Genomic DNA, 13955 nt, shown 5'->3' on the forward strand with positions numbered 1-13955 from the left:
TAACCAAATGGTGAATAGAAAGTAAAATAAAGACCCACCCAACAAAACAAAAAAAAAACAAAAACAAAAATATTTACGAAGAACAAATTTATACTACAGTAAAAATTGTACGGTATACAATTTCAACTAAAAGAAAATACTTGTACGATTTTAATGTCCTAAGCATGCATTATAGGCAACAACAAACAGAAGCATTTAGTATGATTTGGCTTGTGCAGCTTTAGCTTCCTCTGTACTGGCTAAAATACAATAAAACTAATAATAACAACAAAAACGGTTCAGCAATAGGATCCTCAGTAATATACATACCAAACAAATGTATTAAGCATGTCAGCACTTTAAGGGGGTGACTAATTAGATGCAAAGGCTGCGACAAGCAACATCAACAGTTTTTCTTCACAACTGTAGAGGTGCGTAGGAAAACAGTTTAATTACCCCCACAGGATCTCCATTAGGGGGTCCAGATGTATCGGTATATACAATGTTAAGACAGACAGGATACTATACCTTTGGGCACTACCCAAAAATCACCAGTAAATTCACACTTGCATTAAAAAGTTAATAATATCCCCATACCAAATTTAAATTGATATATGGCTTATCAGGGTATCTTTAAGAGATGAATACCAATCATTATCAAGTTGCAAAATCTCCATAATATATACAGGAATCCTCTAAAATGGAATATATCACACAGCATAATACTATTTCAACACATATATTCAAGGTGAAATAGCATTGCACTCATAGCAAAACAGCTTGGTTGGAAGCATACATAATTTCTGGAAACAAGTTAGATGTTACACAATTCCACCTCCTGAAATCCAAGGTGAATTTCGACCAGGCACTCCAAGAGTCCAGCAGTTACACAACGGTCTGAGGTCTTTACGTGTTTCATCCAGAAAGACTTGATCAAAATGCCAAAAAAAGAGCCCCCAGAGCATGTTTCAGAATAAAAAGCATTAAAGCCTCAGACGCTGCACTACTACTGGACTCTTGGACAGCCTGGTCGAATTCAATTTAGATGGCAGGATGTGAAATCCTTTTTATTCTGGGATGTGACCTGCCATGATTAAGATCCTCAACAGGACCAAAACGTTGACTGGTGAGTGCCCTGCTTCTCATGTATATATTTTCATGCTGAAGAAATGGTCCTGTTTTCCTGCTGCTAGTGTTCCCACTAGGCTGTTTTAGCTGGGCGCCGCGCCCTGCCCGATTTCTGAAGTGCAGAAAGCGCCCTGCCCTATTTCTGAAGGGCAGAACGCGCCCTGCCCTCCAGCGCGGCGGCCCGCTGAGACAGTCTGCGGGTTCTGCCTCCACCTGTGGGTCGCTGTGTTCCGCGGGTGGTCAAAACGGCGGCACAGCGGTCACAGCTGGTGAATTGGACGGCAGGCACATGCGCCCGGCATCCATTCACAGTGACCGCAGCACTTGGGGGCTGCCCGGCATGTCCGTTAGTGCCGGGCACGCCCCCAGGAGTGACGACAAGGGGACGCGTCATACAGACATGCCCCCTTTTCTTTGGCCACGCCCCCTTTCCGGGCACGCACGCAGAACTAACTCTGGGTCTGGCGCCCTGCCTCCCGCCGGACCTAAGGTGAACACTATGCTGCTAGATTCAATTTGTGTAGAATACAGTCAGGTCCATAAATATTGGAACATTGACAGAATTTTCAGATTTTGGCCTCTATTCACCACCACAATGGTTTTAAAATGAAACAAACAAGATGTGCTTTAACTGCAGACTTTCAGATTTAATTTGAGGGTAATTACATCCAAATCAGGTGAACAGTGTAGGAATTACAACAGTTTCAATATGTGCCTCCCACTTTTTAAGGGGCCAAAAGTAATCAACTCAAAAGCTATTTCATGGACAGGTGTGGCCAAATGAACTGTTTGGAACATTCTTAAAAAGAAAGAACGCACCGGAGAGCTCAGCAACACCAAAAGACCCAGAAGACCACGGAAAACAACTGTGGTGGATGACAAAAGAATTATTTCCCTGGTGAAGAAAAACCCCTTCACAACAGTTGGCCAAATCAAGAACACTCTCCAGGAGGTAGATGTATATGTGTCAAAGTCAACAATCACGAGAAGACTTCACAAGAGTGAATATAGAGGGTTCACCACAAGATGTAAACCATTGGTGTGCCACAAAAACAGGAAGACCAGATTAGAGTTTGCCAAACAACATCTAAAAAAGCCATTACAGTTCTGGAACAACATCCTATGGACAGATGAGACAAAGATCAACTTGTACCAGAGTGATGCGAAGAGAAGAGAAGGAAAGGAACTGCTCATGATCCAAAACATACCACCTCATCAGTGAAGCATGGTGGTGGTAGTGTCATGGCGTGGGCATGTATGGCTGTCAATGGAACTGGTTCCCTTGTATTTATTGATGATGTGACTGCTGACAAAAGCAGCAGAATGAATTCTGAAGTGTTTCGGGCAATATTATATGCTCATATTCAGTCAAATGCTTCAGAACTCATTGGACAGCGCTTCACAGTGCAGATGGACAATGACCCGAAGCATACTGCAAAAGCAACCAAAGAGGTTTTTAAGGCTAAAAAGTGGAATGTTATGCAATGGCCAAGTCAATCCCCTGACCTGAATCCGGTTGAGCATGCATTTCACTTGATGAAGACAAAACTGAAGGGAAAATGCCCCAAGAACAAGCAGGAACTGAAGACATTTGCAGTAGAGGCCTGGCAGAGCATCACCAGGGATGAAACCCAGCGTCTGGTGATGTCTATGCGTTCCAGACTTCAGGCTGTAATTGCCTGCAAAGGATTTGCAACAAAGTATTAAAAAGTGAAAGTTAGATTTAGGATTGTTTAGTTTGTCCCATTACTTTTGGCCCCTTAAAAAGTGGGAAGCACATATAGAAACCGTTGTAATTCCTACACCGTTCACCTGATTTGGATGTAATTACCCTCAAATTAAATCTGAAAGTCTGCAGTTAAATCACATCTTGTTTGTTTAATTTCAAAGCCATTGTGGTGGTGAATAGAGGACAAAATATGAAAATTCTGTCAATGTCCCAATATTTATGGACCTGACTGTATATTACAAAAACACACACACATACATATATTAGTATTGGTCTGTTTGTTTGCTTGTCTGCCCAGTTATGCATTCGGACACCCCTGCACCAATTGAGATGAAACCAACGCAGGGTAGTCCAGTTGGATCCTGACCAGGTTTTAGGGGGGTTAGGGTCCCGGTCGGACCTACCGTTGGTGTATGCTGGGCAGAATTATTGACCCTGGGAGCCTGTTCTCAGCCTTCCACAGGATGGATTTGGAAGAAAACTTCAGAGTGGTAACATTGGATCCCAGAAGACATACTAGGCTGTTGAGGTCCCGGTCGGACCTCCCGTTGGTGTACTATGGGCAGAACTTTGACCTGGGGATGCTGGGCAGAACGTTGACCTGAGGAGCCTGTTCTGGGCCTTCCACTGGATGGAGTTGGATAAAAACTTCACAGAGTAATAACATTGGATCCCAGATGACATACTAGGGGATTGAGATCCCGGTCAGACCTCCCGTTGGTGTACGCTGGGTAGAACTTTGACCTGGGGAGCCTGTTCTGGGCCTTCCACTAGATGGATTTGAATGAAAACTTCAGATTGCTGGCCATTGGTCTGGGATGCCTAAATTAATAACTTGTAGATTACACAAACACAGAGGTGTGCAAATTATTATACTGCACGTCAGTTTTTAGTTACTGCCCACAAACTGATGCTGGGTACACACGGAACGATCTGTACCACAAACGACAAGAAAGATATCTTTCAAAGATATCTTTCAGTGAAGTCATCCTGCCACATCTCTGAACAGGCAAAGTTGACGATATTGTCTAGATTGGCCTGCATGTAGGAACGATCACAAGATGTCATTATCGTTCATGCGGGAATGCGCATCGTTGGTCGTTCACTGCATAAAAATGAACGATATTGTTATCGTTCATAGATATCATACCGTGTGTACGCACCTTTAGACTCTAAACTGTTCCGCAAAGCCATTAGGTATTTTCATGTACATGTGTACAATGTGTCCTCATACATCTACATCTAGCCTGAATACACCACGCAGCGTGACTTGCCGGGGCGTGAGTGAGCCGCCAGGTCCTGTGCTACTCTGCTAGTGTCGGGCGTTTTTTTTTGCTTAAAATGTGTCTAAGTCATAAAGCGACTAGGACACCTCAGCGGGCTGTGCTGATTAATTTGATATGCAACACTTGTATATCTGTGTGCACCCAAGGGGGCAAGGGTAGATAGCAGCTGGGGCAGTACTGGGGGCATAGAGGAGGTTAGGGACAGGCAGTGCTGGGAGTAGAGAGGTGGCAAGGGTAGATAGCAGCTGGGGTACTACGGGGGGGGGCAAGGAGGGGGTTAGGGGCAGGCAATACTCGGGCAGTGTTGGGGGTAGGTAGGGGGTCAGGATAGCAGCTGAGGCAGTACTGGGGGTAGGGAGTGGGTAAGGGTAGATAGTTGGGGCAGTGGTTACCTCCTTCCTCCTGCTGGCAGCCTCCCGTGCAGCATGGCCAATGCAATATATCTGTGAAAGATGTCGTTCACAGATCTACTGTGTCTACACTTGTGCAGATGGACTGAACAATATACAGATGTGTCCACATACAACTATTCTCTGTACGCTACAAGTCACGTTACACATAACACATGATCGCTGTGTGACTTGGTAACATAGAGCATCTTTTCTTTTCGTATCAGCGGCTGTGACACCGTAACGTATCGTTTCACATTCAGATATACCCACACATGCAAACAGAACATAGGCATTCCGCATTTTAATCAGAAGCTGCTTGTGCGTTCTATTTGCACCGCTGTGCGAATAAGACACATTTGAAGGAAATAACTTGCACAAAAGACGCTCAGCGCTATAGAGTTACGCCATAGCTAGAAAGGGCTGTTTTACACGCAAGGAGGCTAGATGTATGTGGACACATCTGTATGGTTTGTCAGCTATACAAATTATATTTTGTTATTTACACAGCCAAACGACTGCACGTTATGTTGCAGTTATCTGCGGCAATGTTGTACGCTGGTCAGATGTGTGTACCCAGCTTAACATCCAACCGTTGTGCAACATTGCCACAGACAACTGCAAAATGTAATGCTAGGGCCACAAGTCACATCAATGTTTGAACAGTGCAACATTCCCTTTCTTCTATGAGGTATAGGAGCAGACGGCTCACTCGGGCCCCATTGTTAACCCCACGGCACTGTGCATCGCCTGAGCACACTGCAACTGGATGCAAGATTATTGGAAAAGTGTAGCCTGGTCCGATATGTAGAGGTTCCAAATATTTTGGGCAGATGTTCAAACCTCATGAGGCAACGGACGCCGCAAGCCAACACGGAACAATCCAGTGTGGCGGTGGCTCTGTTATGGTGTGGGGTGTTTTTTAGCTGGCACACATTAGGACCCCTAATACATCTGCAGACATCACTGTCTGTCAGATGCTACGTATCCATGCTAGCGGATCATTTGCTCCCGTCCATGTCATGCAGTCACTTAGACGGGAGCGGGCACTTTCAGGGCAGTTTTCCTTGTGGGCATTTCTCCACGTGCACATTTATGACAGTGGTTTTTTTCTTCTGGTCACACATCCCCCCCCGACATACATGCAGTGGATACTTAATATTTAGGGGTACTCCTTGAATTATCCCACAAATATGCTGAGAAATAGGCCTTTATAGTAGACACTTCTTGATAATCAATGTGCATGTTCTTAATAAAAATGCAGACACAATGACCATCTTCATACGAATCACTGATTGCCATAAACTTGCAAAATTAGAACACAGTTCTTTAAAGCTGGATAAAACCTCTCAAGTACACTGGGCCTCATGCTGGGGACACACTGAGCGATAAATTGGCCGTTCAATCGAACAGCCAATATGTCGCTAGCACATCGGCAGGTGTGTACCCCCAATATGTCTGTGAATGACGTAGTTCACAGACATATCACATCGGCTGTGCAGCAAATCAGATGGCCAATATATCTGCAGATATATATCGGTGCATCTGCTGGTGTATACAGGCGACCCGCCGATTGCCCGTACACATGCCAAAGGGACCCGGCGGTGAGTGACAACTCAACTGGGCGGGCAAATTTAAATGCATGGGACGGAGAATTAGCAAGTGTATATGCACTTGCCAATCGTGAGATAGGTCCACGATCATTGACTCAGCATTATTCTCCTCACTGGCAGCAGGAAAAGAACAGATTATAGCATGGCAGTACTCACAGGCTATAAGACTGCTGCCTGGAAATAGGACACAATGTATCCTTTATACACATTGTTACCTCTTTTAAAAACTGTTCAAACTGTTCATCCAGCTCCTCTTTAGATAAGCGATGAGCCATAGTTCCTCTTGGGGTCTGCACTCGAGAGGGACAAAGTCTAAATTAGCAAAAAAAAAAATGATTACTAATATAAAGGGAGCATACACGTCTAATGATTACTAGTATAAGGGAGCATACACTTCTAATGATTACTAGTATAAGGGAGCATACACTTCTAATGGTTACTTAGTGCGGGTGATAAAGGTGTATAAGACGAAGTGATGTAATGTACTCATAGCAGAAATACAGACGTTATTACACCTACCTCCCACTACTTCCCAGCAGTCCCCGGCTCAGAGGATAGAAGATACCGTATAACCGTAATACAATGATCTGAACTAGCAACTTACTCAGGTAACCGGGGGCACCACTTAGTTCCCTGCCGCCTGCATTCCCGCCCACCGTAATGCCGGCACAACCAATCGCTTGCTTACTTTCAACAACCAATAGGGTTCCGGTATAACCAGGATTCCTCCATTGAAGCCTGAGCACGTCGCCCTGTGATAGGGTGGTTAGTCTCATGCAGTAGGGGCTAATGGTTGCTATGGAGACGCTGTAGTTGACGACTGTTGTGGTGCAGGACAGGCTCTTCCGTGTGATTTTGCTATGGTGTTTTGTGAATGAAATATAGTGACATGTCTCATGTTATATGCCGTTAGATGCCACAGTTCAACCTTCATGCTTTTGGTTTAATTGTCCATTTTGGAGTTAATGTGTAACCGAAGTTTGTGTAATTAAATAGCAGTAATGCACGGGAATTCTGTATCTGTTACCAGCAAAGTCTGTATACTATGTAATATAATATAGATTTATCATTTAAGCAAATCACTGGCAACATTGCAGTGTCACACTTGTATACTGATTTCTAAGCTGTAAGCTTCCAATTCTAGATTCAACAAAAATAAAAATGTAAATAATAATAAAAAAATATGAATATACTTTTAAAGAGAAAAATGCTTTAGATACTTGTGTACTTTACGGACTCATTGCAGAGAGAACCCAATTAATGTTTTAAATGGTACTTGTGTACTTTACATACACAAGTACCAAAAGTTGTCCCCACCTAAAGAAGAAAGTTGTCTGCTCGTCACGCTTCGGGCTTGGCTTCGGCACAAGGTTGTATTCCCCCTCTATGCCCACTTGGATGGTAGGGAATGACGCTGGACACTGACGATGATGACGTCAGGGTGTGTGTGTATATGTGCAAGGAACACGTCCATTAAGGCATCAGTCTTAATGATCAGAATTTCATTGGTTTTTTTAGCTTGAGTGGCAGAAATTCAGTAGGTTTTGTGACATTTCAGATCATGTCTAAGAAGCCTTAATTTGACATGTGAAACCGTAAGGTTTTTTGTCTATGGAACATATATATATATATATATATATATATATATATATATTAGGGATGTGCAGGCTCGGATAGGTTCGAGTTTGCACGTTGAGTTCGGATTTTTCCCTCCAAAAAAACGGAACTCAGAAAGAGGCAAAACGTCATCTTACATGGACGAACATCATCATTCCTGGACAATATCCTACATTTTTTGACATGCTCAACAAAATTTGTGATCTATATGATCACGTGCCCATGTAGCAAATGCTATGTGGGCAAAACGGAACGTATGTTCAAAGAGCGTATGGCGCTACATAGAAGCGCCATTAGAAGTGCTTTAAATAAAGGCCAAAGTGATCAACCAGTTGCCAAGCACTTCATGGAGGCTAAACACAATCTGTCGAGCCTACGTTACAGAATTATAGATCATGTTCCACCAAACATACGTGGGGGTGACAGAGCTAAAAAACTACTCCAGTTAGAAAGTAGTTGGATTTTCAGACTGGACACAATGTCACCGAAGGGTCTTAACGAGCAAATTAATTTTCAATGTTTTTTGTGACATTATGTATATGTACTACCACTTGTTATTCCGAATATATTTAACTATAACTTTGCAGTTGGGACATATAATAATTGGAGACATTATTATAGATATTTCCCTAGAAATCTTTTATCATACAGTGGGGATATTTGTGCTAATAATGCTACATGATTTGATTGTTTAATGTTACACATTTTGGGAAATTAACTTTTCCATATCAATTATTATGTTATTATAGTTAGATTGCCTATTTTTCTAAGGATGACTAATGTATAGTACACATATCACCATTAATTATTCCATCTCTTTATTGGTAATTCAATTCAATTTGTTGTGACATTCTTTGTATTTTGACACTTGCAGGCTTCCATAGCCATAGTTTTAAATTTTACCATGGTGATGGGGAGCACTTCAATAGAGACGTCATCTCATTGGTGTCGGTGCGCGAAATCCGGCGGGCTTTTTACTGGGTGTTGTATGTATTTAAGGTAAGAGTTTGCTATTTATCTTTTTGTATCCTGACGAAGGGACCATTAAAGAGTCCTGAAACGTTGATGTATATTTAACGAGCCTGTGAAGTTTGTTTTATTAAGACGCCGTGAGTGACGCCTATCTCTGGACTGTTAAATATTCCTCCCCACATTAGGAGAGGTAACAAGGAAGGCACCGGGCGCAATATACTCTTTATGTGAGGAGTGCCGGCATGTTGGACTACTATATATATATATATATTAGGGGTGAGCGGGTTCGGATTTCTGAAATCCGAACCCCCCCGAGCCTTCCCGATCCGAGTCCGATCCGAATCAGGCTCGACTTTTCCCGCCCGACTCGGATCTGAAATCGAGGCAAAACGTCATCATCCCGCCTTCCGAGTCTCGCGGGTTTTGGATCCTATATAAGGTACCCGCGTCGGCGCCATTTTCTCACTCGGCTGTGGACAGTGAAGAGGGAGGGTGGGAGTTAGGGCTGTGTAGTGTAGTGTAGTGTAGTGCTGCTGTTGTCCACTACTTCAAAGTCCATAGGGGCTGGCTGTGTTGTGCTGTGCTGCTGTTGTTAATAGGGGCTGTGCCCACTACTTCAAAGTCCATAGGGGCTGGCTGGACTGTGTTGTGCAGTCAGTTCTCCATAGGGGCTGTGTCCACTCCAAAGTCCTGTGCAGTGTCCCAGTCCTAAAGGGGTGCTGTAGTGTTGTCCAGGGGGTGCTCTGTCCATCAGGGGTGCTCCCCCCAAGTGCTAAAAAAATAATATATTTTCTGTGTTTGTGAATTGTGTGCGCAGTAGCCGCACGTGCATCAACAAAGTAGTGCCAAGCGTGCGCCTGTGTCATAAGTAAAGGGCCGGCTGGCTTGACCGTTAAAGGGTGCTGTAACCCCCAAAGTACAGTCCAGTCCAAACCAAAAAAAAAATTATTTTCTGTGTTTGTGAATTGTGTGCGCAGTAGCCGCACGTGCATCAACAAAGTAGTGCCAAGCGTGCGCCTGTGTCAGAAGTAAAGGGCCGGCTGGCTTGACCGTTAAAGGGTGCTGTAACCCCCGAAAGTACACTCCAGTCCAAACCAAAAAAAAAATTATTTTCTGTGTTTGTGAATTGTGTGCGCAGTAGCCGCACGTGCATCAACAAAGTAGTGCCAAACGTGCGCCTGTGTCATAAGTAAAGGGCCGGCTGGCTTGACCGTTAAAGGGTGCTGTAACCCCCGAAAGTACACTCCAGTCCAAACCAAAAAAAAATTATTTTCTGTGTTTGTGAATTGTGTGCGCAGTAGCCGCACGTGCATCAACAAAGTAGTGCCAAGCGTGCGCCTGTGTCATAAGTAAAGGGCCGGCTGGCTTGACCGTTAAAGGGTGCTGTAACCCCCGAAAGTACACTCCAGTCCAAACCAAAAAAAAAATTATTTTCTGTGTTTGTGAATTGTGTGCGCAGTAGCCGCACGTGCATCAACAAAGTAGTGCCAAGCGTGCGCCTGTGTCATAAGTAAAGGGCCGGCTGGCTTGACCGTTAAAGGGTGCTGTAACCCCCGAAAGTACACTCCAGTCCAAACCAAAAAAAAAATTATTTTCTGTGTTTGTGAATTGTGTGCGCAGTAGCCGCACGTGCATCAGCAAAGTAGTGCCAAGCGTGCGCCTGTGTCATAAGTAAAGGGCCGGCTGGCTTGACCGTTAAAGGGTGCTGTAACCCCCAAAGTACACTCCAGTCCAAACCAAAAAAAAAATTATTTTCTGTGTTTGTGAATTGTGTGCGCAGTAGCCGCACGTGCATCAACAAAGTAGTGCCAAGCGTGCGCCTGTGTCAGAAGTAAAGGGCCGGCTGGCTTGACCGTTAAAGGGTGCTGTAACCCCCGAAAGTACACTCCAGTCCAAACCAAAAAAAAAATTATTTTCTGTGTTTGTGAATTGTGTGCGCAGTAGCCGCACGTGCATCAACAAAGTATTGCCAAGCGTGCGCCTGTGTCATAAGTAAAGGGCCGGCTGGCTTGACCGTTAAAGGGTGCTGTAACCCCCGAAAGTACACTCCAGTCCAAACCAAAAAAAAAATTATTTTCTGTGTTTGTGAATTGTGTGCGCAGTAGCCGCACGTGCATCAACAAAGTAGTGCCAAGCGTGCGCCTGTGTCATAAGTAAAGGGCCGGCTGGCTTGACCGTTAAAGGGTGCTGTAACCCCCGAAAGTACACTCCAGTCCAAACCAAAAAAAAAATAATTTTCTGTGTTTGTGAATTGTGTGCGCAGTAGCCGCACGTGCATCAACAAAGTAGTGCCAAGCATGCGCCTGTGTCATAAGTAAAGGGCCGGCTGGCTTGACCGTTAAAGGGTGCTGTAACCCCCAAAGTACACTCCAGTCCAAACCAAAAAAAAAAATATTTTCTGTGTTTGTGAATTGTATGCGCAGTAGCCGCACGTGCATCAACAAAGTAGTGCCAAGCGTGAGCCTGTGTCATAAGTAAAGGGCCGGCTGGCTTGACCGTTAAAGGGTGCTGTAACCCCCGAAAGTACACTCCAGTCCAAACCAAAAAAAAAATTATTTTCTGTGTTTGTGAATTGTGTGCGCAGTAGCCGCACGTGCATCAACAAAGTAGTGCCAAGCGTGCGCCTGTGTCATAAGTAAAGGGCCGGCTGGCTTGACCGTTAAAGGGTTCTGTAAACCCCAAAGTACACTCCAAACCTAAAAAATATATATCCTAAAGGATTACATCGGTGACAGCATCCAAGTAGGCATGTCAGACAGTCCGTACCTGTACTGGCAGGAAAAAGAAGCAATTTGGAGGTCCCTGTACAAACTGGCTCTATTTTACCTGAGTTGCCCCCCTCCAGTGTGTACTCCGAAAGAGTGTTTAGTGCAGCCGGGAACCTTGTCAGCGAAAGGCGTAGGAGGTTGCTTCCACAAAATGTGGAGAAGATGATGTTCATAAAATTAATTATCAACTCTTCCAGGGAGACCAGCCTCCAGAACGTACAGAGGGACCTGTGGTTCCAGCAGGGACGAATTAATACTCTGTGAGGATGAGGATGTACACACTGAAGAGGGTGAGGAATCGGTGGATGAGGAGGATGAGGATGACATCTTGCCTCCGTAGAGCCAGTTTGTGCAGGGACAGATTAATTGCCAGCTTGTTTTGTGGGGGCCCAAACGAACCAATCATTTCAGCCACAGTTGTGTGGCAGACCCTGGCTCTGAAATGATTGGTTTGTTAAAGTGTGCATGTCCTGTTTATACAACATAAGGGTGGGTGGGAGGGCCCAAGGACAATTCCATCTTGCACCTCTTTTTTTTCTTTGCATTATGTACAGTTTGGGGCCTAGTTTTTCAAACTGCCATCCTGTCTGCCACTGCAGTTTCACGCCTAGATGGGTCACGTGTTTGTGCCGCCCACTCGTGTCGCTTAGCATAGTCATCCAGCTACCTCGGAGCAACCTTTTGGACATAAAAACACTATTGTGAGGTGTGAGGTGTTCAGAATAGACTGGAAATTAGTGGAAATTAAGGTTATTGAGGTTAATAATAGCATAGGAGCAGAAAAACCTAAAAATTCTGTGATTTTAGCTGTTTTTATGCTTTTTTTCAAAAAAATACAGATCCAAAACACAAAACCCAGAACCCAAAACACGGAACGGTGGTTTTGGCAAAACCAATCCAGATCCAAAACACGAAGAAAGATCCAGATCCAAAACCAAAACACAAAACACGAAAAGTGGCCGGTGCACACCCCTAATATATATATACAATTTCCAAAGTGTAGGCACTCCTTATCCAAGTTTACTTGCCGTGGTGCGCACTGAATAGTAGATAGAACAAATGTTGGTGTCACTCTCCGGTCTTGGTAATAATCCACGAAGGCAACTATGTCACATGTCAACGTTTCGAGTTTATTATAAAACTCGTCATCCTATATATATATGATTTATAAGGGCACTTATATTAAGGCTGAATCGAAAAAAACGGAAAACTCCATAGACAATTCCGGAGGGGGGGGGCATGGTGTTTAAGGGGCTACACCTTAAAAGCTATAGGAGGTACCAAGCTGAAATTTGGCATGGGCGGGTAGAACTGTCACTCGTTTTTTTGCCCTGAAATTGCCAAATTTCAGGGGAAAAAAGAAAAATTAGGATTTGGGAAAAATCTAAAGTTCCAACTGTCAGTTTTTTCTGACACTATCAGGACCACTTTTCTGCTGTTCTCTATGGGGGCGGGGGCCGGGACCGTGGGGAAGGAAGCCAGCGTTTGCTGTGGCCGGGACCCGGGGGGGGAGGTAGCGGGCGTTAGCGGTGGCTGAGACACGGGGGAGAAAGCAGGCGGCGATGCCGTGCCGTTAGCGGCCTAGGCAGGGTGTCAGCAGCAGATGCAGGCTCGTGAAGCCTGCATCTGTGTGCAAAAAAAATTTAAAGTGTAAAATACACCCCCAAAGAGCAACCAGTACTGGGCTTTTAGTGACCCAGTGCTGGTTGTGCAAAATACGGAGGACAAATGACGTAGGGGTCCCCTGTATTAAACAAGAAAAAGGAAAAAATCAAGTCTTAGGCGCTGGAAAGGATCACAATTAAATATAAAGATCAAATAATGTGTGAGTCAAAAAATTCAAAGATTCTCTCAGCTTATCAATTAGCCGATTAACTGGTAATATATTACTGAGCAGCAGTTACAACAATGGTTGCAAACCAATACACATACAAAAGAAAACAATAACCGCACTCTACTGTGTTAAAAAACAGCAACACCATGTAATTAATATAAAAAATATTTAATGTAAATATAAACAAATAAAATAATACATGTGTTATCTCTAACTGCTTAAAACATGTGTACAATGTATAAACCTAAGAATCAAAATGAAATATTCATATTCACACATTAATACATTGTATCAGCTGGTTGCTAATGATCCTTTTGTTAAGGGGAACAATAAGAATTCTCTTGGAATTGGTTCTTTTATTGTTGTAGTTGAAGAAATATATGTACTATAATCCACAGAACCTTAGAGTTTGTTAACCAATTAGCCGTGTCCAGCTCTATAGGTTATTTGATGTTGTTGATAAATAGTGTTGTAAAAATTAATCAACAAACAATATTATAGCAATCCCCAAGAGAAAGCCGTTAATTGCCAGGATCCACCTTATTCGCACTGCTTGTAAATGGAAAGAGCAGAGATGTATATCCCAATCGGTGTCACTTAAGTATTTGCTGGGTTAACTGTGTGTTCACAACAGATTTCT

At 43.8% G+C, this 13955-nt stretch overlaps 1 protein-coding gene across 3 annotated transcripts in view; it reads right to left on the bottom strand.

Annotated features, from left to right (window-relative positions):
• The window catches only part of CEP162 (centrosomal protein 162), a 160394-nt gene extending 153592 nt beyond the window's left edge, over window positions 1-6802 (bottom strand). For 2 of the 3 annotated variants that reach the window (XM_088470612.1, XM_088470595.1), the window contains exons 1-2: window positions 6729-6802; window positions 6340-6436 (exon numbers count right to left, since the gene is read on the bottom strand). In XM_088470612.1, the coding sequence (XP_088326738.1) occupies window positions 6340-6399 (60 nt within the window). In that variant the 5' untranslated portion in view covers window positions 6400-6436; window positions 6729-6802. Of the gene's footprint in view, window positions 1-6339; window positions 6437-6643; window positions 6684-6728 lie in introns of those variants that run through there. The other variant, XM_088470604.1, reaches the window with a different exon arrangement.
• Between the last annotated feature and the right edge of the window lie 7153 nt (window positions 6803-13955).

This window comes from Taudactylus pleione, unplaced genomic scaffold, assembly GCF_031769625.1.
Source record: "Taudactylus pleione unplaced genomic scaffold, aTauple2 ptg000015l, whole genome shotgun sequence".
Lineage (NCBI taxonomy): Eukaryota > Metazoa > Chordata > Amphibia > Anura > Myobatrachidae > Taudactylus > Taudactylus pleione.